The sequence below is a fragment of the Coregonus clupeaformis genome, chromosome 26, assembly GCF_020615455.1.
Source record: "Coregonus clupeaformis isolate EN_2021a chromosome 26, ASM2061545v1, whole genome shotgun sequence".
Classification (NCBI taxonomy): domain Eukaryota; kingdom Metazoa; phylum Chordata; class Actinopteri; order Salmoniformes; family Salmonidae; genus Coregonus; species Coregonus clupeaformis.
In genome coordinates, this window is record NC_059217.1 from 21,596,434 (window position 1) to 21,624,283 (window position 27,850).

A 27,850-nucleotide genomic window follows, 5' to 3' on the forward strand; every position below is an offset into this window, starting at 1 on the left:
CACCAAAAGGAGTCGCTAGAGCGCGATGAGCCAAGGAAAGCCCCACGGCCAAACCCTCCCCTAACCCGGATGGCGCTGGGCCAATTGTGCACCGCCCTATGGGGCTCCCGGTCACGGCCGGCTGTGACACACCCCAGGCTGTAGTGGCACCTCAGCACTGTGATGCAGTGTCTTAGACCGCTGCACCACTCGGGAGGCCCCATATTCCGCTCAAACTCTGTATGCCATGGGCTCTCCAACTCTGTTCCTGCAGCTACGGAGTGCTTAATTTGGGAAACCAAGTGAAATATGTTTGGGAACATCGATAGTGAAATTTTTTCGCAAAAAAAAAAAATATTTCTCTAAACTGTTTATAGTCCCTCTGCGCGCTCAAGAAAGGAATAAAGGAGAGAGAGGAGGAGATGGAAACGCATGGTGCTGAGATATTCTGTATAGCTAAAGGTAATGTGTCACCCAATAAATTATACAAATATAAAAAGAATCCCTATTACTAGGCTATTCAAAATCAAATACAAATGCACTATAATTGTAGGCCAACTGTAAGCCGCCCTGCACAATCAATGAACCAACAGCATCGCCTAGGGCTATACGTTCTCTCCCAGACTTGTGGATAGACATTTTGAAGCGTAGCATACATAAGGTAACCAGTCCATCCAGTATGCATAATAATACAGTTGTGGTCAAAAGTTTTGAGAGTGACACAAATATTAATTTTCACAGTCTGCTGCCTCAGTTTTTATGATGGCAATTTGCATATACTCCAGAATGGTATGAAGAGTGATCAGATGAATTGCAATTAATTGCAAAGTCCCTCTTTGCCATGAAAATGAACTTAATCCCAAAAAAACATTTCCACTGCGTTTCAGCACTGCCACAAAAGGACCAGCTGACATCATGTCAGTGATTCTCTCGTTAACACAGGTGAGAGTGTTGACCAGGACAAGGCTGGAGATCACTCTGTCATGCTGATTGAGTTAGAATAAAAGGTGAGCGCTACCGTCAGTCCTCTGTCATGCCAACAGTAAAGCATCCTGAGACCATTCATGTGTGGAGTTGCTTCTCAGCCAAGGGAGTGGGCTCATTCATAATTTTGCCTAAGAACACAGCCATGAATAAAGAATGGTACCAACACATCCTCCGAAAGCAACTTCTCCCAACCATCCAAGAACAGTTTGGTGACGAACAATGCCTTTTCCAGCATGATGGAGCACATTGCCATAAGGCAAAAGTGATAACTAAGTGGCTCGGGGAACAAAACATCGACATTTTGGGTGCATGGCCAGGAAACTCCCCAGACCTTAATCCCATTGAGAACTTGTGGTCAATCCTCAAGAGGTGGGTGGACAAACAAATACCCACAAATTCAGACAAACTCCAATCATTGATTATGCAAGAATGGGCTGCCATCAGTCAGGATGTGGCCCAGAAGTTAATTGACAGCATGCCAGGGCAGATTGCAGAGTTCTTGAAAAAGAAGGGTCAACACTGCAAATATTGACTCTTTGCATAAACTTAATGTAATTGTCAATAAAAGCCTGTGACACTTATGGAATGCTTGTAATTATACTTCAGTATACCATAGTAACATCTGACAAAAATATCTAAAAACACTGAAGCAGCAAACTTTGTGAAGACCAATACTTGTGTCATTCTCAAAACTTTTGACCACGACTGTACAGTTCACACTCAAAGTTGATTACTCAAATTTGTTTAATTTTGGAGTATAGGCTAGACCAATTATGTACCAAAGACATCTTAAATCAGTTTTTTTTATAAATAATAATATGCCATTTAGCAGATGCTTTTATCCAAAGCGCCTTACAGTCATGCGTGCATACATTTTTTTTTTTGTGTATGGGTGGTCCCGGGGATCGAACCCACTACCTTGGCATTACAAGCGCCGTGCTCTACCAGCTGAGCTACAGAGGACCACTTTATGTTTTTCTGCCATGTGTAATATGTAATATGAGGTAGGCTATGTATTGTATAACAGCACAATCATAATTGGGCTCATAAGCCTATGCATATGTATAAGCTCTAATATGTGTATTGTGTTTTGAATTAATCATCACCTTAGAAAGTGCTTTCCATTTCATTGTATCAGGCTTTGAAACAACATCCACAATGATGATGCTTTACACTCAGTTTCAACCTGCTGTTGAACTTCTTTCTTCAAATTGATCATAACAGCGAGGTGAGTTTTAAAATTATGATACTGTTTTAATGATAAGTGTTTGATGTGATTTTTGATTGCATTTGCATTGATGTCAGAGTGGTTAGAGGGACAATAGAGCCCTGAGTACCAGGTCATTAGGACCTGGTGGTTGTTAGCAAGTTGGGTACTACCAAAGCATGTCCAGAGTGCATAAGAAGAGATTACCATTGTCACATGGAATTTTACTGCGGTCATGACTCCGCAGTCACCACAACAGCCCTAGTATTAAACTAGTGACGACCATGTTCATTGGCTAGAATTTTCACCTGTAATAAAATTATAGTAAAAGATTGCAGTTACGAGAGCACGATTGTGTGAGAGGAGAAATCCATGTGGGGATGCGTGTATTTGTAACATCTGAGTCTTGACATGTAGTAAGTATCACTGCAAAACAAAACAAAAATCTCTGCTCTTGAATTAATATTTTGCGTGCAGCAATAATGTGCTCGCGGGACCTATCCTCTGCTCGCTTGACCACATTCTGCGCTCTCGACTGGTCTGTGCGCTCGCTGCACTCATCCTCTCCGGACCCATCCTCTGCGCTCTCGACTCAGTGTTTGCTTGCTCAATGATGTTTCACCTTGACAGTGCCATCTTGCGCGCAATGGACTTTAGAGGCTTAATTTGACGCCACAGCGTGCAAGTGTACATACTTTATACACTGTACACAGTTTCCCCCAGGAGCTCTCCATGTGTCACATTGCCTTCCCCTTATTTCCTCCTCTCTCTCTCCCTCTGTGTGACATACAGGAGTAAGAGGCACAAGTCGGGCTCCATGGAGGATGATGTGGACACCAGTCCTGGGGGAGAGTACTACACCTCTCCCAACTCCCCGGCTAGCAGCTCCCGCAACTGGCAGGAGGACCTGGAAGGAGGTGAGTATCCCCTCTGGTCTTCCACACAATCTCTTAGATATTGTATAGTTTTGTTCAAGGACAGTGCTTATTGCTCATCAGTTAGTACAAACACATTCTGTCATGCTGAGGACACTGGCTATCCTCCAACTCATCAGTAATAACAAAGGGTGACTGAGTTCTGGTGTCCATCTTAAATGTTATTGATTACGGGTATCAAGAAACATCCATACCTTTCATAATCACCATGGGGAAACAGCTGAAATATCAGGCCATACTTTCACTTCAAGTACCTTGAAATCCACTGACACAGTGCAAAAGAGCAAATGACAAATATATCATGTTATAAACTGCCGCACAGATAGCCTTGGCTGCAAAATACGCGGCTTCAAATTTCCCAAATTGAGCCTGAAGTCGTAATTAATTCATGAACCAACACTTTTTGTGAAAGTCAACAAAAAACCAAGTGGCCCAGGGTACCTTGGAGCAGTATCCACAGATGCAACGTCGCAGTAGCTACGTTCTTGCTTTCCTCACATCTCAGGCTCACATACCAGTTTACTAGTATGGAATGATTTTCCTAACAAAGATATCTAGCAAACAGCAAAGCTACTATGGATCTCTCATCTAGATACAAACAATTGTTTCAAGATGATTGTATAAAGCAGTATTTTAAATATTGAAATGGCAATATGCTTTTCACTTTGTGTATTGTACAGTATGGCCGTCCTCCCCCACCAGCACTGACCTGGTTCTGGTAAAAAGAGGATGAGTAGGTTGCAGCATGCACACTGTGGTCCAGTGGTTGAGTGAGTGAGTGTGGGAGAGAGCAAGTGGTCAGGTAGTAGGTGTGCTGAGGGAGTGGGGCCTGCCTGGTAAGTGAACTACATGTATAGGAGCATCATGTGTATGAGCCACGAGGCGGTTCTCCAACCATGGGTTAGCAGCAGAAAGTGGGAAGAGGATCACCATCTTTACCTGAGTATTTAACACACACACATAAAACATTTTAAAACAATGTGTGTTTGTGCTATTAGGGGAGTTTATAGGCCTCCCATATGATCTAATGCTGCGAGGTGATGCTGTTTAATTGCGGTGGACTCTCCACAGTCCAGTAATAGAGTGTCCAGTGGCCTGTTAAGGGGCCTGGTGGCGTTTCTGGGGCTTTGTGGTGCTGTTAGCCAGAGTGGCCCTGGCTGGGCCCTGGGCCCCAGGAGCACCCCAGGCTGCTGATGCTGTAACCAGAGCTGTGGAGGTCAGAAGAGCAGAGCCGGTCCCTCCCCCCAGCCCCAGCCCCAGCCCCAGCCCCAGCCCCAGCCCCAGCCCCAGCCTCAGCCCCAGCCCCAGCCCCAGCCCCAGCCCCAGCCCCATCACAGGCCCTGTAGGAGTATGGTCCAGCCCTCCTCGTGTCGTGCTCTTTCTCTTCCTGTCTAGACAGCCCTAACAAGCTCCTCTTTATGGGTGGCAGGTACCCTCGAGGTTAGAGCCTTGGGACAGTAACCAAAACGTTGTTGGTTCGAATACCGGAGTTGACAAGGTGAAAAAAATATGTTGCTGTGCCCTTGAGCAAGGCACTTAACGCAAATTGCTCCAGGGGCACTGTACAATTGTGACCCTGCGGGTGTCTCAGGGGGGGTTTTGGTATGTAAAAAAAAACACATTTCCATTACACACGTGTGTCACAGGACAAATATAAGCACCACCCAAATTATTATTATTTAACAACCCCATCTGATTGCTCTGAGATGGTGGGGGGGATAATGTGTCAAAGGGGAATGTATGTGCACCTCCCCAGGTAGAGGTGGTCAGGGGAAGCTTGTGTCAGTCTGCAGCATGGGGATTGGATTGGGAAGGTAAAGCCTGGCCTCTTGTAGAGCTGTGGTTTGACCCCTGGCTCAGGACAGCAGCACTACCAACTACTCTGGAGACTTTCTTACAAAATATATACATTTTCAAGATATTGTAATGTAAATATAATGTGTGAAATACAGTAGGTAGATGTGTGGGTTGGCCTGGACCCCTGAAGACTGAGCTGAGAGATCAGTCAGACTAGTGTGATCAGGTAATTAGCGTCAGTGCTGTAATGGCTGCCCCTGCCTAGCCCCCAGCACTAAGCCGGACGTGCGTGTTTATTCTCTGAGCAAGTCTCTTGTTGAACCTCAGCTGCACCCCTGCCCTCTGACATTCCCGAAAATATGTGATTTACTCGCTCACTCTGCTCTGAGACAGAGGGCTAGGGGCGGATGGCTGGGGCAGAACAGGGGAAGAGGAAGCTGTCAGATAAGCCTCTCTCTCTCTCTCTCTCTCTCTCTCTCTCTCTCTCTCTCTCTCTCTCTCTCTCTCTCACTCTCTCAGAAAACTATTAGAGAGAGGGGCATAACTGTATAATGTGTGAGAGCGAAACCTCAAAGTCATCACTCCATGACTGACAGACTGTTTCTGCCTCTGCACAGTATCACAGCAACAACGTGTACACTGTCTGCTCTGCAACTCCAAAGAAGGAAACAAAGAAAGAGCTGTGCAGTCTTAATAGCCTGATCTAAAACAGGCCCGAGCTGGGTGGAGAAAGTGTTCCTAACACACATTCTGTTATCAACAAGTGTGCGATAGCAAACTAAACATGGAGGAGTAGGACTAGGAGCGTTGCACCCTGCCAGTAATATCGCTGCAACAGAGACACACATTTGTTTAGCACATGTAAGCAACTCTGGTATCAGGCATGGCAGGCCTCTTGGTCTACCTAGGTGAACCTGATTTTGGGTAGATCTGACCAAAACATAATATTGTTTCTGATCCTATTGTTTAGTCTCAATGAGGAAGTTAGTTTGGAGCTCATGTGCTTTACTGCATCGTACTGCAGCACTGATGATGACTGACTGGGTCATCTCAATGCACCCTGCCACCCTGTGGTGAGCTCCTGTAATTACAACAGCCATGTAGTAGCAGATTGAACTGGGCAATGAAATGTAGGGTCTTTTCAATATCCTCCTCCAGACAGTCATTATTATTATGGGAGTCGTAGTGGCGTCAGTAACACCCTCTATGTATCTCTGTCTCTGCGTCCAGGGATGTCTCCTGGAGTAAAGAAGACAGAGATGGACAGCCCGTCTCCTCAGGAGAGCTCCCCACGCATCGGCTTCACACAGCACCACCGGCCCGTCATCGCAGTGCACAGTGGTCAGTACACACCGTTTTATGCATATCACACACCTACACACATTTACAGGCGACGTCTTGTGACTGTTTCCACAATCCACCACCCCTGACGTGCGTACGTCTCCTAGGATGTGAATTGTGAAAAATAATGCAGTCTGAAAAGAGAAAAGATGTGTTTCATACATCAGAAAATACATGTTTCATACATCAGAAAATACATGCTTCATACATCAGAAAATACATGTTTCATACATCAGAAAAGACATGTTTCATACATCAGAAAATACATGCTTCATACATCAGAAAATACATGCTTTATACATCAGAAAATACATGTTTCATACATCAGAAAATACATGCTTCATACGTCAGACAATACATGTTTCATACATCAGAAAATCTACCCTTCTTCAGAGAGATATTGTGTCTAAAAGGTTGCACATTTGATGTCTGTCTGTTGAGGTAATCCTGATATAGGCTCTGACTGCAGGCATTATGCTTTCAACAAGACAAGCTTCCTTTTAGACAATGCATTATTTTAGGTTTTTAATTGAACTGCCCGTTAACACTTTCTGACAGATAATTGTTTGTGGAGATAATGAAGAGTAATCTATGAGCAGGTAGCGTTCCCCAGCCAAACGTCTGCTGGATGATGCATTAACAATTAAAGCCACTGTTAAAACGAATTGGCCGTGCATCACCATATGTCAGCTATGTTAGCGTGTGGTCCTGATAAATAATAGTTCCCATACTAAATGTCATAAACAAACTCACGCAACAGAGACTGTACCAATGGAGGGTCGGAAAGACTGAGTCGTTTCATTGTATCTTTTTTTTTTCTTTTTTCTCATGAATACTGGTTATATTAAAGTCACTGACTGTAGAGAATGGCACTCAAATGGAATGATTATTTTGTTTTTGCAGAAGAACACATCTTTCAATGTCACTTATCTTATCTCAATCATACCATCATTGTGGACCATGACAAAGTACATTTATTTACATATGTTTTCTCTCTGTCCCTCTATGTCTCTCTCTCTCTGTCTTTCTTCCTCTCTCTCCCTCTCTTTTCTCTCTCTCCCTCTCTCTCTTTCTCTCTCTGTGCAGGGATCTCTCGGAGTCCGCACCCCTCCTCGTCTTTGCACTTCCCCACCACCTCCATCCTGCCCCAGTCCACTTCCTACTTCCCCCACACTGCCATCCGCTACCCGCCACACCTAAGCTCCCAAGACCCGCTGAAGGACCTGGTCTCCCTGGCCTGTGACCCGTCCAACCAGCAGCCCAGCCCAGTGAGTCCAGCCCATCTAACAACTCTAACTAGGGCCCAGAGTTTGTCCTGGTCAGGTCATGTGGTCAGTAAAACTTCTGACCCCTACTCATTACTCATACTAGATAGGAACCCAGTAGAGAGAGTTGGCCTCCAATTAACCATGTTGTATGTGTTCATCTAGCAGAACCTGTAGTATGACATCATTTTTGGGCCATGATTTCATGGCAAGCCCTTAAGTTTGAGGTAATGTTAATGTAAGTTCACTCACTCAGAGAGAATGTATTATACGTTTGAGTGGTTTATTCAGAGAACTGTGTTATTTCCATTTGTTGCTTAGATTAATTTGTTTATTTGTTTATATATTTGTTTATCTGGATCCCCATTAGCTTTTGCAGAGGCAGCAGCTATTATAGATTCACCTAATCGTTTGTTTGATATTGAATTCCTTCATGCTTCATGTTTCCTATGTCGTCACCCTGTGTCAGATGGCCTGTAGACTGTATGAAATGCCATTTCATTGCCATATTCTCCCCCACCGTGGTCTTTACTAGTGGGCTGGGGATACTCTACTGTAGGTGACGTAACCTGAGAGAGTGGCAGCAACCCACAGCCATGTAGGAACATTATCAGGTTTCCCTCACGTAGCTGTTACTCTTCCTCCCCTCTGCTCCAGACTGCAGAATGGAGCCACCACAACCTTGCGTGACTCTCAGAATGATTAACACTCCCTGAAGGTGGCAATAATTCAATAGATCTGTAGCCATACAATCATTGTAATAACTGCATGTGTTTAGCCAACTTCTTAGATTATTATGGTTGTTCAATGGATTGGCTGTCTGGTAGTGCAGTAGTGGTGAATCCCCCGTCACAGAGAGGAAAATAAGCCATCAGACTTCCTGCTCTGTTTAGACTCAGCCTGCTAGCCCTGCTGGCCCTGGGACGAGACCAGCTCCTCAGACATGGTTACACTCATTACCAATATGTGACACAGACCTGAGAGGACCTGCCACTGCACCACATGCAAATGACCCCTCCTCCCTGCTTTAATTAGGCCGGCATTATAAGCCAGGTTGCTCAATGAGGCTGCTGTGCTGTTTCTGTATTGACTTGAAAGGGGAGTAGGGCTGGAGGGAAGGGCTGGGGGGGGCATTAGAGGAATGAACCTGAAGGAGATTCCCGTACGTCTCTGGCAGTGATGCTGATGTTGGCAGAGTGCAGAAGTCTGGCACAGGCAGGCAGGCAGGCAGCTCACAGAGGAGAGAGGAGAGGATAGACATTTACTTGTATCAGAAGTACCCCCCAGCAGCAGCCACGCTGGGCTCCACTCAGCCAAGTTTCTGCAGAGTCATTGAAATTCCCCCTGCTGCAGTGCAACAGCAGCCAGGCAGTCACAAAGGACGAGCGCATGGCACCACAATATAGCTGACTCATTTGCTCATCCATTGTTGTGGAGGACAGTGAATGTGCAGTCCTCTCCTCTGGAGAGGGGAGAGTATCTAGAAGCCATGCCAGCCATAGGAAGAGCAGCCATGGATGGAGGGGTGGATGGATGACTAGCTGAGCAGTGTAGTGCCCTGGACATTACTCTCTCTCCCTCCTCTCTCCCTCCCTAACTCACACATACACACACACACAAGTGGAGGCTGCTGAGGGGAGAACGTCTCATAATAATGTCCGGAACGGAGCAAATGGAATGGCATCAAACACCTGGAAACCATGTGTTTGATGTATTTGATACCATTCCACTGATTCCGGTCCAGTCTATACCACACACCCGTTCTCCCCAATTAAGGTGCCACCAACCTCCTGTGACACACACACTCACTCACACACACAAGTGCTGATGGAAAGGGAAAGCATGTGTATGTGAGAGAGAGAGTGAGAAATAGTTTAAGAGCGACAGGGCCAGTGCAGTGGCATGTAGTATTATATATACCATCTGTGCTACAGCAGTGATGCTCCCCTCCACTCCCCGCCCTGCCCCTCCCATCTCCTCCCCCCTCCCCTCCCCTCCCCTCCTCCTCCTCACTCCCCCACAGCTGACGTGTTCCCTCCTCTCTCCCTTCACAGCTAACGTGTTCCCTCCTCTCTCCCTTCACAGCTGACGTGTTCCCTCCTCTCTCCCTTCACAGCTGACGTGTTCCCTCCTCTCTCCCTTCACAGCTGACATGTTCCCTCCTCTCTCCCTTCACAGCTAACGTGTTCCCTCCTCTCTCCCTTCACAGCTGACGTGTTCCCTCCTCTCTCCCTTCACAGCTAACGTGTTCCCTCCTCTCTCCCTTCACAGCTGACGTGTTCCCTCCTCTCTCCCTTCACAGCTGACATGTTCCCTCCTCTCTCCCTTCACAGCTGAGATGTTCCCTCCTCTCTCCCTTCACAGCTGACATGTTCCCTCCTCTCTCCCTTCACAGCTGATGTGTTCCCTCCTCTCTCCCTTCACAGCTGAATGGCAGTGGTCAAGTGAAGTTGCCCAGTCACTACATCTCCTCCCAGATGCTGGCGCCCCCTCCGCCCCCCGGGATGCCCCGTTTGACGCTGCCCTCCGACTCCAAGTCCAGCACCACCACCTCGGACGGGGGAGCCAACTCCCCCACGTCACCCAGTAAGTGGGCCGTTGGTGAGCCTGCTAATCCCAGCCTCTAGGTCTTCAGTGACAATAGATTTGTGTGTGTGTGTATAGGGTTGTTATACAGAGAATGACTCATTTGATTGGATGATTAATGTCATTTTCTAAAACCTGTGCCCTCAACCCATCACACCTATGTGGTGGATATGATTATAAAAAACAAAGCAAAAATGATTCAGCACCTGAAGGGTGAAGCTATTTTCTCTCAATCCTTTATGAGAGAGAGAGAGAAAGCATTCAGGTGTTGCAGACTTGCAATACAATTCCTACTCCCACCGCCATTAATCATGATAATCTAATTAAGAGACACACAGGACAGATCAATATGCTTACCTACTGCCGTGAGGACACTGTAACAATACCAATAAATCCTCATGTGGGATTTTGATTGAGAAATCTCTGCAAGGTCCTCCACCACGTCAACTTCCATTAGTGATCCATTCAGTCAATCAGTATTGGAAAGTTACAGTACAAAGTTTGTTGGATGCTGACATAAATGAACAGTTCTTAACTGTCAATAGATCAATTTGTCAATAACCAGAAGATGACTGTCACTGTCTAATTGATGTAAAAGTGCAGACCTTGTGTCCTCACTGTTCTTACTGCCCTTGCTGTTAGCTATCTTACTATGTTTGATTACATTCTACAACGTGACCAAGATACGTTATGATCAAAATCAGTTCTGATATATGCTCTGAGGTCTTGTTTTGCTGCCAAGTATTTCCAAGTCATGCATATTCCAGATTAAGATGACAATTTCAGTTAGTGTCTATAAGCAAACTCTGCCTCTCTGCAAACATACCGAGGCAGGCGAATTCCCTTGAAATAACTGTGTGCACGACACATCTGCCATTCTTAATGCCTACCCTGGTTTACATAACAAGCAATTAAGTTCTAAGTGTCCTCTCTCTCTCTCTCTCTCTCTCTCTCTCTCTCTCTCTCTCTCTCTCTCTCTCTCTCTCTCTCTCTCTCTCTCTCTCTCTCTCTCTCTCTCTCTCTCTCTCTCTCTCTCTCTCAGCATACTCAGCTCCAGGGACGCCCCCTGCCAGTCGCTCCTTTGTAGGGATCGGACCTCGAGACCCTGGCGGACTCTACCAGGCACAGGTACACAGCTAACTTTACTGGAGAAAAGCAACTTTGATTTCTCTGTTGTCTGTTACACACTTGTTGATCTATATACTCATTTGAATATTCCTTATCACTATGATTTAAGGAAGTTGCTGATGTCATACATACCAAAGGCCTCTACTCATGGTGCTCTTGGCAGCTCAGAGATGTAAACTCTCTCACCCCCCTGACTCTGTTCCACTCTCTGATATCAAAGCCATATGTCTATGTTCAATTATAGATCTAAGGGCATTAGCTAGGATCTGCCTCAGGGTCTGAATGTTCACAGCCAGCCCAGGACCCTTTTGATGTAACAGGGCTTTTCCCTGTGTGTGAGAGATTCACATGGCTGAAAACATTTCTCTCTTCTTCAAGTTTACATGTAGAAATGTAGTTATTCACTGTTAACACCCATGGCTTTCTCTTCCATTTAGGGATAGATGAGGCTTGAATTGGGAAAACTTTAAATGTTGAAGTTGGTCTCACTGTTTTTGTATTTTGTAAGACTAAAATACCAACTAAACACAGTACCTCTATATGTGGCTGCAGAGCTGAGGCATTTGGGGCTTGCTGCTGCATTGCAGTGCTCCCTGCTCCATAAAAAGTGCAAGTGCACCTCAGTGAGGCGTGTGATGCTGTAAAGTGAGAGAGGGAGAGAATGAGAGAGAAAGAGACTGCTGAGCTAGGAGAGGTGTGTTTGGGCACGTGCCTGCCTGCCTGCGCGTGTGTGTTTAGGAATGTAACTTGAGAGGTGAATTAGATCTGAAGCAAAATGGCAGAGTCAGCAAATCTGGCAAGTAGAAACATGAAAGAACACAGGGATCCTGCACATGCAATAATAACAATACAAAACAATAAGACAGGGACAATGCTACACCCCAGGTTACATTTTATTTTGTTGTAACCCAACTAGGGTTGCAAAGGAAGGGTATATTACTGGATATTTTCGAAGTTTACCAGTAAACTACCATCATTTTGGTAACTTTCAAGGATGTTATGTAATTTATCACAAGACATCTAGTGGCCCTTTTGGGTACTTCAGATTATCACAGGTGTCTGTAATTATCTCTGGCCCTCTGTGGCCTTATCAAATGTAAAATATATAAAATAATACAATAATATGATTTTAAAATAAACAGTAGAATGACAAAGCTGTAAAACATTGTCCTAAATATAAACCATCATCTTAGTGAATACCATTGGTGTTTAATATAAGGGTTTCAATATGAAATATATTTAATATTTTTTTTACACACTTTTATTTATTTTACTATATCAATATGTCTTTGTTGTAAATGTTTTGGCGCCAAACTGGTGGCGGTTGTGAAAAAGGTCAATAGTTGGAAGAATTGCAGTTAACGGAGGGGAGGGGAGGGGAGGGGATGGAGGGGCCTTATGAGCCTGCTCCAGGATGGTCACGTCCAGGGCTGTCTGGTTGCTAAGGGAAACCAGACATGATGTAATTGCAGGATGAACTTGGACTTCTGGGAGGGGAAAATAAACTAAATCAAGCCTATTCAGCTCGAGTCATTCCTCTAGCGGTCTGTCCACTGCGCAAAAAAGCTGGGATTGATTGCTCAGGCCTAGATTGAAAACCTGCCTCGGTGCATGCAGTGTGTACTGTGTAGTGTGTGTGTGTGTGTGTGTGTGTATATGTGTGTGTGTCTGTCACTATTGTTTACATTTTAATTATCTCATCATTTTCTTTTGGATAGCAGTACGGTGTATTTTTGTTTTCTGAAAAATACAACTTCATAATGCCTGAAAGGCAGCACAGTAATAGAATAATATACACAGAGTGTAGAAAACATTAGGAACCTTCCTAATATTGAGTTGCACCCCCCTTTTGCCCTCAGAACAGCCTCTATTTGTCAGGGCATGGAATCTACAATGCTTCCCACAGTTGTGTCAAGTTGGCTGGATGTCCTTTGGGTGGTGGACCATTATTGATACACACGGGAAACTGTTGAGCATGAAAAACCCAACTGCGTTGCAGTTCTTGACACACACAAACCGGTGCGCCTGGCACCTACTACCACGTTCAAAGGCGCTTACATTAAATATTTTGTCTTGCCCATTCACCCTCTGAATGGCACACATACACAATCCATGTCTCATATGTCTCAAGCTTAAAGATCCTTCTTTAACCTGTCTCCTCCCCTTCACCTACACTGATTGAAGTGGATTTAACAAGTGACATCAATAAGGGATCATAGCTTTCACCTGGTCAGTCTATGTCATGGAAAGAGCAGGTATTCCTAATGTTTTGTACACTCAGTGTAAGGCCAGTGAGTTCAGTACAATAATGAGCTGCATTGAGGGGACAGCTGGTCAGCTCTCCTGCTACCCTCTGACTGTCCCAGCTCTGTATTTTCATAACTATGCTTTCATTTACATTTTAGTCATTTAGCAGACACTCTTATCCAGAGCGACTTACAGGAGCAATTAGGGTTAAGTGCCTTGCTCAAGGGCACATCAACAGATTTTTCACCTAGTTGGCTCAGGGATTAGAACCAGCGACCTTTCGGTTACTGGCACTATGCTCTTAACTACTAAGCTACCTGCCACCCAAATATTTACATTTTAGTCATTTAGCAGACGCTCTTATCCAGAGTGACTTACAGTTAGTGAGTACATACATTTCCATACTTTTTCATACTGGCCCCCCGTGGGAATCGAACCCACAACCCTGGCGTTGCAAACACCATGCTCTACCAACTGAGCTACACGTGACCCCAACGGGCGAAACATTTTGCAAGAAACAAAATATTGTTTTTGGGGTGAGACACTCACCACAGTTAACCTTTATTGGCTGCGATTGATTGTCTTTCCCATCACTAAAATGTGCTTTTGGTTCCCCCGAAGCGTAAATAATATGCAAATAATGAACTTCATTAAGTAAGTTATGCAACAAGAGTGCTGAAAGAAAAGGTGAACGCCTTTCCTAAGCAACATAGAGAAATTATAAGACTACCTCTTTTTCTTAGCAGCATATTTGGAACCTGCTCCGTTCTCTAAATGTAATTCCTATTTCCTCGTAATTCACCATTAAATCATAACACTTTAAGGGACATAAATGACTTTTACTTGAAACTACTTCAACTTTTTTTATTCATTTATTTTTATATTAGTAAACATACTCATTGCCATGTTACATTGTTGAGATTCATCATTCATATCACAGGCAATTGGATGAATGTATTTACCATGAATTGGTTGTGAAGAAACAAGTAGTAAAGGAGGGAGGGAGGGAGGCTTCCCCCAAGAGGACATAGAGTGAACTACCGCTTCATTGATGGCTCAACATCCCCTCCCTTCACTGTTGTCCAAAGTTCATTCATAGTCATCACATGAATTGTTACAATGGGAGTCCTTGAATAATTGAGGGATTTACTTTATTTATGTACTGTAGCCTCACGCTATTGACCAACTCACATGAAGGTTTCACCTAAATCTGGGCCTTTATAAAGCACGTTCATCACTGTTACAATATATTTCTCAACATGTAAAGAGAGAGATGTGTTCTGTTTTGTGGAAGGAGTCTGAGTCCAGTGCAGAGAGGTCTGGTAAAGCTTATGCTTATTTGCAAAGAGAGAGCCCCAGGAGGTTGCCACAGAAATGCCAAAATGAGAGGGTGAAACTGAGAATGTAAATTGCCAGCCTCCACTGAGGCAAGTATTGTGTTTCTATAACGTAAACTCGAAATATATTGAATCATGACTGGCTTCTTGAGAGCGGAGGTAGATTGTAAAATTATGCCAGTAGTAGAAGGCTCAGGACACTGTGTTGAATGTTGTGAATTTGACGAGGGGCTGCAGTCATTTTTATGTCAATGGCTAAGGTATGGCGCCTGTAGCCTACAGTATTGGCTAAGGTATGGCGCCTGTAGCCTACAGTATTGGCTAAGGTATGGCGCCTGTAGCCTACAGTATTGGCTAAGGTATGGCGCCTGTAGCCTACAGTATTGGCTAAGGTATGGCGCCTGTAGCCTACAGTATTGGCTAAGGTATGGCGCCTGTAGCCTACAGTATTGGCTAAGGTATGGCGCCTGTAGCCTACAGTATTGGCTAAGGTATGGCGCCTGTAGCCTACAGTATTGGCTAAGGTATGGCGCCTGTAGCCTACAGTATTGGCATTTACCCTCTGCACTCTTTAAGAGCTCTGCTGTATGGACACAGGGAAGACAGCAGCCCCAGTCATTACAGTAGGCTCTATCCTCATCGACTGAACAAGCAAGGGGCCCTCCAGAGTTCACTCCCCTGGCAGAGACCCTCATTGCCCCCTGCTTTGACTGGCAACCTCCATTGTGGCCTTTCCAATGAGCCAGGCAAGTCCTCTGAATTACAATACTGCCTCTTTAATGTGGCTTTGGCTTGGTTTCTCCCGACCCTGCTCAGCAGTTTGTTTCCAAACCCCATTTCAACGTTTTTCCAAGAGTCTGTCCATAGCTCCATAGCTCACTCCTCATTCCCCCAGAATACAGTGATAAGTAGGTACAAATTTGTAAATTTGTGAATGATGAAGCACATCGAGGGTATAAGCATACCAGCAGGCTCGCTGCGGTGTGTGCATGTATGTGTTATCATCCATGGTGTGTGTATTTGTTCGTAGTGTGCTTGGATGCGTATGTATGTGTGGTGTGTGTGTGTGGCCGTGCTTGTGCATTTGTTTGTACCTGGTGAACAGCGGGCAGGCAGGAGTTAAGAGGCTGGAGCCATGGACCATAAGGTATTTTACTCTGAGCAGTAATGAGGAATAGGCAAGAAGTTTCCTTTTTAAACTTTATTAAATCAGTACAATTGGGTGTAGTTAAAGAGGTCTGTTTGAGGACTGTTAAAATTACATAAACATTGGTGGAAAATGAGGGTATGGGTTGTGTTTTTTAAAAATGTTTTCAGTTCTGTCTTTTTCTTTTCACGATTTCAGTGGTCTGCAGGCGAAAGCCAAAGTCCTATTATGTTGTTTAAAAGGTTTGGGTGGAATCCTGCTGGGATCTCTCGCTGTAGCAGCTCTTTTACTCCACATTATTTATAATTGCTCCATTTGGTTGGTCGTCCTGACTGGAACTGTTTGGGGCGCATTAGTGGAGAAGACACTGATTGCAGAACACTGAGAAAGTAAAGCACTGTGTCTGGAGTTGGCCACAAAACTACCCTGGTCATGCATTAATCACAATCACTGCTATTCACATGGTGTCTCATACTGTACAGTAGGCCCAAAACAACACCGACATGCGCCGTGCACGCACACACTTTCACACACAGGGTTTACAAATACATAATAATATTCAACACACTGACAGGAACTCTTAATGTCAACTGTTGAAGCAAAACATAATTATTATTATAATAATATGCCATTTAGCAGACGCTTTTATCCAAAGCGACTTACAGTCATGCGTGCATACATTTTTGTGTATGGGTGGTCCCGGGGATCGAACCCACTACCTTGGCGTTACAAGCGCCGTGCTCTACCAGCTGAGCTACAGAGGACCACATTATATTGTATTTATGCACTTGATGTAGACATAAAAGTTCAACTGTTTATCATACGACACATATACAGGTAACTGCCAAAATAAAGGAAACACCAACATAAAGTGTCTTAATAGGACGTTAGGCCACCACGAGCGAGAACCGCTTCAATGCACCTTGGCGTAGATTCTACAAGTATCTGGAACTCTACTGGAGGGAAGCGACACCATTCTTCCACAAGAAATTCCATAATTTCGTGTTTTGTTGATAGTGGTGGAAAACGCTGTCTCATGCGCCACTCCAGAATCTCCCATAAGTGTTCTGTTGGGTTGAGATCTGGTGACTGAGATGGCCATGGCATATGGTTTACATCGTTTTCATGCTCATCAAACAATTCAGTGACCACTCGTGCCCAGGGCCGGATTAAGAAATCATAGGCCCCAGGGCTTCGGTTTTTTTCTTCCCCTCGTGTCCACCAAGATGCAATTTGACGTGTGGTAAATTTACTGTTGAAGAAAAATACCCTTTATAATAAAGCCATAATAATGTTGGCCATGTGGCATAGGCTACAGTTGAGCAGAAGCGTTTTTAGGATTTCCACACATGGGGATTTGGTTTTAACAGGGTCTGGAAAAATATCAGCGTTTAAAAACAAATTTCATGCAACGCTACATCATTTACATGACAGAAGACATTAGCTGAATCTTTTTTAATACCACACAAATGACTGAAATGAGTGGCTACTCTGACACCGACATACTGAGATCAATCTGGTCTTGAATTCAAACAAACAATAGCCTAGGCCAATGAACCGACACACAGATTGTACAATATTAGGAGACAATATATATAGAGATATATATATATATATATATATATATATATCATAGGCTACAGTAGGCTACTAAATACAATATCCAGTGGCACACTGACTCACCTAATGATGAAGATGATGTCATAGGCTACTCACGGTGATGGCCAATGCCCTCGTCTTGGCAATAGCCTATCTCAAGATGAGCTACTTTCAAAAACAGTGCTGCTGTTAGCTACAAATTGGGAGTTGTTGAGAAAGATTTTTTACATTGGTTCTACAGACATATTAGTCTTCTCTTTTCAGCAGTAGGCATTTGCTTTCCAGACTGTACGTTTTTCCCACGATTGTATTTTGAAATCTGCGAAAGGCAAACCGACAGCCGCAACCAACCATAGAAATATACAGTGGCTTGCGAAAGTATTCACCCCCCTTGGCAAAATAGATTTTTGGGGGATTTGTATCATTTGATTTACACAACATGCCTACCACTTTGAAGATGCAAAATATTTTTTCTTGTGAAACAAACAAGAAATAAGACCAAAAAAATACAGAAAACTTGTACATAACTATTCACCCCCTCCCCCCACCCCCCAAAGTCAATACTTTGTAGAGCCACCTTTTGCAGCAATTTCAGCTGCAAGTCTCTTGGGGTATGTCTCTATAAGCTTGGCACATCTAGCCACAGGGATTTTTGCCCATTCTTCAAGGCAAAACTGCTCCAGCTCCTTCAAGTTGGATGGGTTCCGCTGGTGTACAGCAATCTTTAAGTCATACCACAGATTCTCAATTTCCCCTTAAACCACTTGAGTGTTGCTTTAGCAGGGTCATTGTCCTGCTGGAAGGTGAACCTCCGTCCCAGTCTCAAATCTATGGAAGACTGAAACAGGTTTCCCTCAAGAATTTCCCTGTATTTAGCGCCATCCATCATTCCTTCAATTCTGACCAGTTTCCCAGTCCCTGCCGATGGATGGTGTTCTCGGGGTAATGAGAGGTGTTGCGTTTGCGCCAGACATAGCGTTTTCCTTGATAGCCAAAAAGCTAAATTTTAGTCTCATCTGACCAGAGTGCCTTCTTCCATATGTTTGGGGAGTCTCCCACATGCCTTTTGGCGAACACCAAATGTGTTTGCTTCTTTTTTTCTTTAAGCAATGGCTTTTTTCTGGCCACTCTTCCGTAAAGCCCAGCTCTGTGGAGTGTACGGCTTAATGTGGTCCTATGGACAGATACTCCAATCTCCGCTGTGGAGCTTTGCTGCTCCTTCAGGGTTATCTTTGGTCTCTTTGTTGCCTCTCTGATTAATGCCCTCCTTGCCTGGTCTGTGAGTTTTGGTGGGCGGCCCTCTCTTAGCAGGTTTGTTGTGGTGCCATATTCTTTCCATTTTTAAATAATGAATTTAATGGTGCTCCATGGGATGTTCAAAGTTTCTAATATTTTTTTATAACCCAACCCTGATCTGTACTTCTCCACAACTTTGTCCCTGACCTGTTTGAAGAGCTCCTTGGTCTTCATGGTGCCGCTTGCTTGGTGGTGCCCCTTGCTTAGTGGTGTTGCAGACTCTGGGGCCTTTCAGAACAGGTGTATATATACTGAGATCATGTGACACTTAGATTGCACACAGGTGGACTTTATTTAACTAATTATGTGACTTCTGAAGGTAATTGGTTGCACCAGATCTTATTTAGGGGCTTCATAGCAAAGGGTGAATACATAGGCACGCACCACTTTTCCGTTATTTATTTTTTTGAAACAAGTTATTTGTTTCATTTCACTTCACCAATTTGGACTATTTTGTGTATGTCCATTACATGAAATCCAAATAAAAATCAATTTAAATTACAGGTTGTAATGCAACAAAATAGGAAAAACGCCAAGGGGGATGAATACTTTTGCAAGGCACTGTAATCCATAGATGGCAGTTCCTATTTGAGTCAGGACTGGCATCCATTGCTAGTGTACCCATTAGTTTAACAGTCAAATTGCCAGGGTAAGAGGTTACAAAATCCTTCTGTGGATTATATGTCCACAACGCAACAAGCTGTAGCCTATATTTGGCGCGCATGCTGCCCAAACTGCAGCCTTCCCGACTGTAAGCATACCGGTAACTGCCAAAATAAAGGAAACATTTGAGTAAACAAGGGATACAAAGTATATGTTATGGTGTGGGGTGCATTTTCCTGGCATTGTTTAGGTCCATTTGTAGAATCTATGCCAAGGCGCACGGAAGCTGTTCTGGCAGCTTGTGGTGGCGCAACATCCTTTTAAGACACTTTAGTTTCAAGTTTTAATGTCACATGCACAAGTACAGTGAAATGCCTTTCTTGCTAGCTCTAACCCCAACAATGCAGTAATTGTTAATTTTTTATTTCACCTTTATTTAACCAGGTAAGCCAGTTGAGAACAAGTTCTCTTTTACAACTGCGACCTGGCCAAGATAAAGCAAAGCAGTGCGATAAGAACAACAACAACACAGAGTTACACATGGGATAAAACAAAACATACAGTCAATAACACAATAGAAAATCTATATACAGTGTGTGCAAATGTAGTAAGTTATGGAGGTAAGGCAATAAATAGGCCATAGTGCAAAATAATTACAATTTAGTATTAACACTGGAATGATAGATGTGCAGAAGATGATGTGCAAATAGAGATACTGGGGTGCAAATGAGCAAAATAAATAACAATATGGGGATGAGGTAGTTGGGTGGGCTAATTACAGATGACCTGTGTACAGGTGCAGTGATCGGTAAGCTGCTCTGACAACTGATGCTTAAAGTTAGTGAGGGAGATAAGAGTCTCCAGCTTCAGAGATTTTTGCAGTTTGTTCCAGTCATTAGCAGCAGAGAACTGGAAGGAATGGCGGCCAAAGGAGGTGTTGGCTTTGGGGATGACCAGTGAGATATACCTGCTGGAACGCATACTACGGGTGGGTGTTGCTATGGTGACCAATGAGCTAAGATAAGGCGGAGATTTGCCTAGTAGTGATTTATAGATGACATGGAGCCAGTGGGTTTGGCGACGAATATGTAGTGAGGGCCAGCCAACGAGAACGTACAGGTCACAATGGTGGGTAGTATATGGGGCTTTGGTGACAAAACGGATGGCACTGTGATAGACTACATCCAATTTGCTGAGTAGAGTGTTGGAGGCTATTTTGTAAATGACATCGCCGAAGTCCAGGATCGGTAGGATAGTCAGTTTTACGAGGGCATGTTTGGCAGCATGAGTGAAGGAGGCTTTGTTGTGAAATAGGAAGCCGATTCTAGATTTAACTTTGGATTGGAGATGCTTAATGTGAGTCTGGAAGGAGAGTTTACGGTCTAACCAGACACCTAGGTATTTGTAGTTGTCCACATATTCTAAGTCAGACCCACCGAGAGTAGTGATTCTAGTCGGGCAGGCGGGTGCAAGCAGCGTTCGATTGAAGAGCATGCATTTAGTTTTACTAGCTTTTAAGAGCAGTTGGAGGCTACGGAAGGAGTGTTGTATGGCATTGAAGCTCGTTTGGAGGTTTGTTAACACAGTGTCCAATGAAGGGCCAGATGTATACAAAATGTTTTCGTCTGCATAGAGGTGGATCTGAGAGTCACCAGCAGCAAGAGCGACATCATTGATATACACAGAGAATAGAGTCGGCCCGAGAATTGAACCTTGTGGCATCCCCATAGAGACTGCCAGAGGTCCAGACAACAGGCCCTCCGATTTGACACATTGAACTCTATCTGAGAAGTAGTTGGTGAACCAGGCGAGGCAGTCATTTGAGAAACCAAGGCTAGTCTGCCAATAAGAATGCGGTGATTGACAGAGTCGAAAGCCTTGGCCAGGTCGATGAAGACAGCTGCACAGTACTGTCTTTTATCGATCGCGGTTATAATATCGTTTAGGACCTTTAGCGTGGCTGAGGTGCACCCATGACCAGCTCGGAAACCAGATTGCATAGCAGAGAAGGTATGGTGGGATTAGAAATGGACGGTGATCTGTTTGTTAACTTGGCTTTCAAATACTTTCGAAAGGCAGGGCAGGATGGATATAGGTCTGTAACAGTTTGGATCTAGAGTGTCACCCCCTTTGAAGAGGGGGATGACCGCGGCAGCTTTCCAATCTCTGGGGTTCTCAGATGAAACGAAAGATAACAATGTAATACTAAAAATATCAAGGGAGAACAAAAAAACACAAGATATAAAAATAAGAAATAAGAATAACACAATAAAGTAAATAAGCATGCTATATACAGGGTCAGTTCCAGTACCATATTTACAATGTGCAGGGATACTTGAGTGATAGAGGTAGATATGTATAGGGGTAAGGTGACTAGGTATCAGGATATATGATAAACAGAGTAGCAGCAGCATATATGATGATTGTATGTGAGTGGGTGTGTGTGTGTAGAGTCAGTAGAAATGTATGTGCATATTATGTATGTGTGAGAAAATGATAGAGTGAATGTTTGTACATTATGTGTGTTGGAGTATCAGTGCATGTAGTGTGTAGGGCCCTGTGAGTGTGCATAGAGACAGTGCAAAAATAAGAATAAAATACAAAGGTCAACTCAGATAGTCTGTGTAGCCATTTTGTTAGCTATTTAGTTAGCTATTTAGCTGTCTTATGGCATGGGAATGCTGTTCAGGAGCCAGTTGGTGTCAGACTTGATGCACCGGTACCGCTTGCCGTGGAGAAGCAGAGAGAACAGTCTTGGGTGGCTGAAGTCTTTAATGATTTTCCGGGCCTTCCTTTCTCACCACCTGATATAGAGATCCTATGTTGGTGTTTCCTTAATTTTGGCAGATACCTTATGTGCTTCTAATAAAACTTAATCCACAGTTATTTTTTTTTATAAACTATTGATCCTCTGTGGCTCAATTATGCTCTCTGTTGTATTTTGAACATTGAGCGCGGGCTCCTGTGGTTGGATAAAACTTTTTTTAATTTTTGCCTCTTGGGCCACTTACAGCCCCAGGCTCATACAATTGACCAGTCACATTTATTTATTATGCAGTTTATTATTTTTATTTTTATTAATCAGTTACCCCCATTTTTATTTTTATTAATCAGTTACCCACGTGAGCCCCCTACCTCCTCTCCTCCCCCCATCTGAGGATTTTTGGGGGCTGCCTCTTGGGCGGCCCACAGCCCTGGGCCCAGGGGCTTCAGCCCTGATAAGCCCTGCGTTTGTCCTGTGGATTGGGGCCTCACCAGTCAAATAATGGCCTGCCCAGCATTTTTATGGCCCTAAGCATGATGGGACGTTAATTGCTTAAATAACTCAGGAACCACACCTGTGTGCAAACACCTGCTTTCAATAAACTTTGTATCCCTCATTTACTCAAGTGTTTCCATTATTTTGGCAGTTACCTGTACATTGACTGTGATAATCTGCAGTGTACTCAAATGTGAAAATCTAGAGAAACAATGTTTTCTTATTGTCTTCTCTGAATATCAATGAAAAATATCTGCCATTCATGTGTAATCTGAAAATGTTTGTTCTTTTTTTCAGTCCTGGTACCTGGGGAACTAAACAACACAAGGATAAGCGAAAAGGGCATGGACACTTGGATTTGAGATTCAACACTTTTTGTGGAATTAAGAAAAAAGAAAAAAAAGAGATGCAAGAGGGAAAATGTATATATATGCAGTATATATACAGTATGTATATATATAAATATATGTGTGCATATATATTTATATATGTATATCAACATGAAAGATGCTTCAACACACCTTTTTGGAATAAAAGACAGGGAGAGAGAGTGAGGCCAAGGACAGAGAGAAGAGAAGAGGATGTCTGGGCAGCCAAAATGAACTGTGGGGCAGAGACATGACCCCATGACCCCATGACCCCATGAACCGCATACCCACCCCCCTCTGCTACAGGTGCTGCTTCCTCATATATGCAAAATAAGTATCCTTTATTTTCTTAATCAACAAGAAAAAGAAGAATCCAGTTCCAGTGATTATACTGTCCCACACTCCTTCTGGGACGGTAAAACATATTCTCTTTGAAAGAAGGGAGGGGAGGCTGGTCACGCATGGTCAATAACCTCCCTTTACCCTCGGAAACGAAAAGTCAACTTTTCATCCAATTTGATAGACAATCATGTATCTGTGTCAGTTACTTTGTTTAAAGGGGGGTGTGGGGGGTATTTTTAAGATTTCCTTTAACACAGTCCATTTTTGTCAATTTTTAAAAACACTGAGCTAAATGTCTTCTATGAGGCACGATGATAATATGCACACACAATCAAAAGGATCAGCCTTTAGAGCAGTACAGAGCATCACGAAAGGACAGTTACTGTAACAGATGTGTGTTAGTCTTCACAATAACTGAGACGCCCTTTTGTGCCTGTCAACTGTTGTGTATTTGTGTAGACATTTGTTTGTATGTGCATACAATTCAAACACAATGAAACCCCCTCTCCCTATCCTTGCCCCACTCTTGAGATAATATTGCATAAAGTTTTGATTAATGTAGATAACGGGGGTTTATTCTGCATAGTGACAAAGAAGTACAAAAATAGTTCTGTCACAATTGAGAAAGTATTGGGTGTAGAGGAGAGATGTTTTCTTCATTTTTTTGTGTATTTAGTTTAAATTGCATTGGACATTACAGGCATTGCACTACTATAATTAATGCATTTTTCCTTTTTAGCAGCTATCTTTTGGCATAATCATATTAAAATGCTGCAAGTCAAAGGTAGGTTTTAGGATTATGTTGTAGAAACGACTATGTTGTGTTCTTTAGGTAGCAGGGTACATGAGCTATGAGTGTTTTCTGTCTTGAGCTATCAATTAGAACAATCCAACCCTACTGTGTTTCAGATATTCTATGCTCTAGTGGAAGTTTCCTTGTGTATGTTGAGGTACAGGGAATCCTGATCACACCGTTTTGGATCTCTTTCTACATTCTGTGTATCTAAGTCACATCTTTATTATTTTACTCATGCTGCCTTTATATAATGGAAAACAAAATTAATTTATGATTGTCTTTTTTACAGCAGATCACAGACTTTGGATAAGTCGATGAGATCATTAGAAGCGTGGCTGTAAAGGTAACCATTGATAGTGCCACCATTGGTCCCAGACCTAATGGTTTCTATGCCAACAGCACTGCATGTTTCCATGTGTGCACATGGCATGATTGTGGCTCATTGACAAGGAGCAACTGACTGACCAGCAGTGTCCATTACCAGTCTATTTAGTCAGACATTTCTTTACAGGTTTTGTCCCTGGGTATCATTTGCTGATGCAATGCAAAGTTTGTGACAACAGACTTTGTTGCAGCATGTTTTGGGATGAATGCAGAATTCATATTTATAAATTGAAAACAACATCAGGGCTTGAGACTCCTCAACCAAACCCAAACCATATATACAGCCATGAAAAGTGCCTAAGACATAGCACGTGTTATTTTCTATTTTCTTTCTATTTTTGTTTTTGCTTGTTTGAAGTACTGCAAGCCTCAATGAGTTATAGGCAGGCAACAAAAGTGGTGGGAGAGACAGGTGTGATGCACAGAGGGGGAGAAGGTATGGAGAGCTCACAGCCCAAACCCGTCTCTAGCCAAATGCAACTTCCACGTGTTTTTCTGAGCACAGGCTTCTCATTGGTAGTTAGCTGGGGACAAGCCAAGAAAAGACACAAACATAAAACCCTGCTATCAGCAATGACATAATGAAACCAACATATCAAAGCTATATATATATAGAAAAATGGTATGTATAGTTCAGAAATGGCTCATTAAGACAGAAACACTTCTAGAGAATAATGTCATACACGCTGGTTACGTAAAGCTAACCTTTAAATACGGCTTCGCAATGGTGTTCCAATTCACATCTGTTATTTATATGCAGAATACCTACAATGACTTGTTTTAAAGGTGCTGATATGAAATGATACTGATATATATTCATGCATGGTGCTTTCAAAAGAAAATCATGAGATTCTAGCTCTATTGACCACCATAATGCTGACATGGGTGCATGGCAGGAACTCTTACTACCCTTCTGAAGCTTACCCTCCGCCCCCTCTAGCTCCTCCTCCCTAGCTCCTCCTCCCTAGCCCCTCCCCCCTAGCCCCAAGCCCTTCCTCCCTCTAATCTATGGAACAGAGAGTAAATAATACTGATGGGTTCTTACCTTTTTACCTATTCGTTTGGATTTTTTATTCCCTATTGTTAACTTCTATTTTGCACGATATTTTATATAACACATTATGTGCCTTGCCTTTAGTTAAGAACAATAATACATGATAAAGATTATGTAAATTCATTTCTCTTTTTAGTATAACCGGTAACGCTGCAAAAAAGACAAAAAACATTGCTGCATGTTTGATTGCTTGTCATTATCCAGTTTGATGAATACAGTAGTAGATGAAAGTATTGACAGATTGGGATTGTCGAGACGGGTTCTTTTCACCCTTTTCCCTTTTGTGGGTATTATAGACTAGTATTTGTCTTTCCATCACATGGAACCCTTGCTGCATTTGAATCTTGTTCATTTCTTTGTTTTTATTGACTCTCGAGGCTTTCCCCTCTCATTATGTCTTCCAGCTTGGTGTAATACAGTATGTGAAATATGCAATTCCCGTTTCCTCTGCTCAGCGTTTGCTGAAGTTGTATTTTGCCCCCTTTTTAAAGCTCTTCTTCAATGATAAAGAATGTGTGGAAAGAATGCGAGAAAATGTGCAATTACTCCAATCCAAGGATGGGCAACTCCAGTCTCCAGGGGCCAGAGTGGTGTCACACTTTTCCTCCATCCCTAGCAAACACAGCTGATTAAACAAATTGCATTCTAAACTGAAGATCATGATTAGTTGATTATTGGAGTCAGAGGACTGGAGTTGCTCATCCCTGCTCCAATTCAAGATGTCGATTTATGCCTATTTGATTTAGTTGATGGACTCTGCAACTGGAGGTCAGGGCTAGAGAGGGTAGAGAGCTGTAAAGGTTGTGTTGTAGGTGACCAGTGATCAGGCTCCTAGCATGGAACAGAGATTTAAAGCACTGAGCTGGGCTCACATTTCCTCCAGCATCATGGCTACTTCTGCCCCTGCAGACTTTATTTTTGGCACCAAATGACCAGAGCTGAATATGGGGCACATTTTGTCCCCCTATTTTCTTACATTACATCCCGCGATTCCCCTATATACGCAGAAAGGCAAATCCAAGCACTTTAATAACTGTTCAAACAGGAACATCAAAATAATTAATCTCTATACATATATTAAGACAAGGGAAATTACTAATTTGGAATTGTTTAAGGATAAAGCTGAAGTTTCAGAGACAAATTCTTTACATGGAATGCTAACTGTCTTATTACGTCATTTGTCAATGGTGAGATGCTTCACATCACTCTTTTTGTGTTTGTGTTTTATGTATGTATGAGAGAGAAAGAGATTGTGTGTGAATGTTTATGTGTGAGTGTTTGGCTAGGTAGCCTCACCTACCATAGTACTTTGCCGGTTCTCAGATTGCACATACATAAATCACACGATAGCAAAGAGGGAGAGAGAGAGTATTTGGTGTGTTGGGGAAAGGAGTGTTCAAAAACGCTAACTTCAGAAGACTGAAAATGAAAGGAGAGCGAGAAGAAAATATGGGTTATTTTAGCACTACTAGATGGAATTCTCTGAGTGGAATAGAAATGTGTGACAATAAACTAGTGCTGTGAGATGCAATAATGACATGAAAAATTCCCCTCCCCAATTTTATACCTTGATCAGTAATCTGTGATTTAGATTAACCTTTTTGCATCTCACTGCATTTTCCATGGGGTTAGGGGGTCAAATTATTTCACTGGCAATATGCACAATACCTGGATGGTATTGAAATGAAATGATCAAAATCAGTCAAAGAAAGTTTCATAACACTGGCTACAATAGAATGTTAAACTTTATGTACCATGTGTAGATTATTATTTAGATGGTGAGTAAGTGCGTAGTAAAATGTTTTGCTCCTCCACATTTAGGTCCATTGTGTGGAATCTACAAATCCACTTGTTTTGAATAATAGCCCTTCAGAAGTATAGACTGACCTAGTCAGAATCACAGTATATAGAATGAAAACAACACAACATCTCTTCATAGCTGACTTGCTGATTCAAAAAATAAGTTTTACTGAAAGATGCCAAGATGCTTCATTAGTTTTTTTTTGTTTTTTTTAGAGGGTAGATGATAATTTATAATTTCTTACTGCGTAGTGCATTGGGAGTATATTGAATAAGAGGATATTGTGTATTTTTTCAGCAGGGTCAGAAAAGGCCATGTAAAAGTTTGTTATGCAGTGTACAGTATTGTTTCTGCAATGGATATTGCAATGCTGGTAGCTATTAAGATTTTGC

The 27,850-nt window shown here is 43.0% G+C and overlaps 1 protein-coding gene across 4 annotated transcripts in view; it reads left to right on the top strand.

The window, feature by feature from the left end:
* The window catches only part of LOC121540283 (nuclear factor 1 C-type-like), a 121,321-nt gene extending 97,673 nt beyond the window's left edge, over nucleotides 1-23,648 (top strand). The window contains exons 6-11 of one of the 4 annotated variants that reach the window (XM_041849043.2): nucleotides 2,966-3,090; nucleotides 6,136-6,246; nucleotides 7,333-7,577; nucleotides 9,938-10,112; nucleotides 11,140-11,225; nucleotides 23,011-23,648. In XM_041849043.2, the coding sequence (XP_041704977.1) occupies nucleotides 2,966-3,090; nucleotides 6,136-6,246; nucleotides 7,333-7,577; nucleotides 9,938-10,112; nucleotides 11,140-11,225; nucleotides 23,011-23,031 (763 nt within the window). In that variant the 3' untranslated portion in view covers nucleotides 23,032-23,648. The remainder of the gene's footprint in view (nucleotides 1-2,965; nucleotides 3,091-6,135; nucleotides 6,247-7,332; nucleotides 7,578-9,937; nucleotides 10,113-11,139; nucleotides 11,226-23,010) is intronic. The other 3 variants (XM_041849044.2, XM_041849045.2, XM_041849046.2) reach the window with 3 other exon arrangements.
* The last annotated feature ends 4,202 nt before the right edge of the window (nucleotides 23,649-27,850 follow it).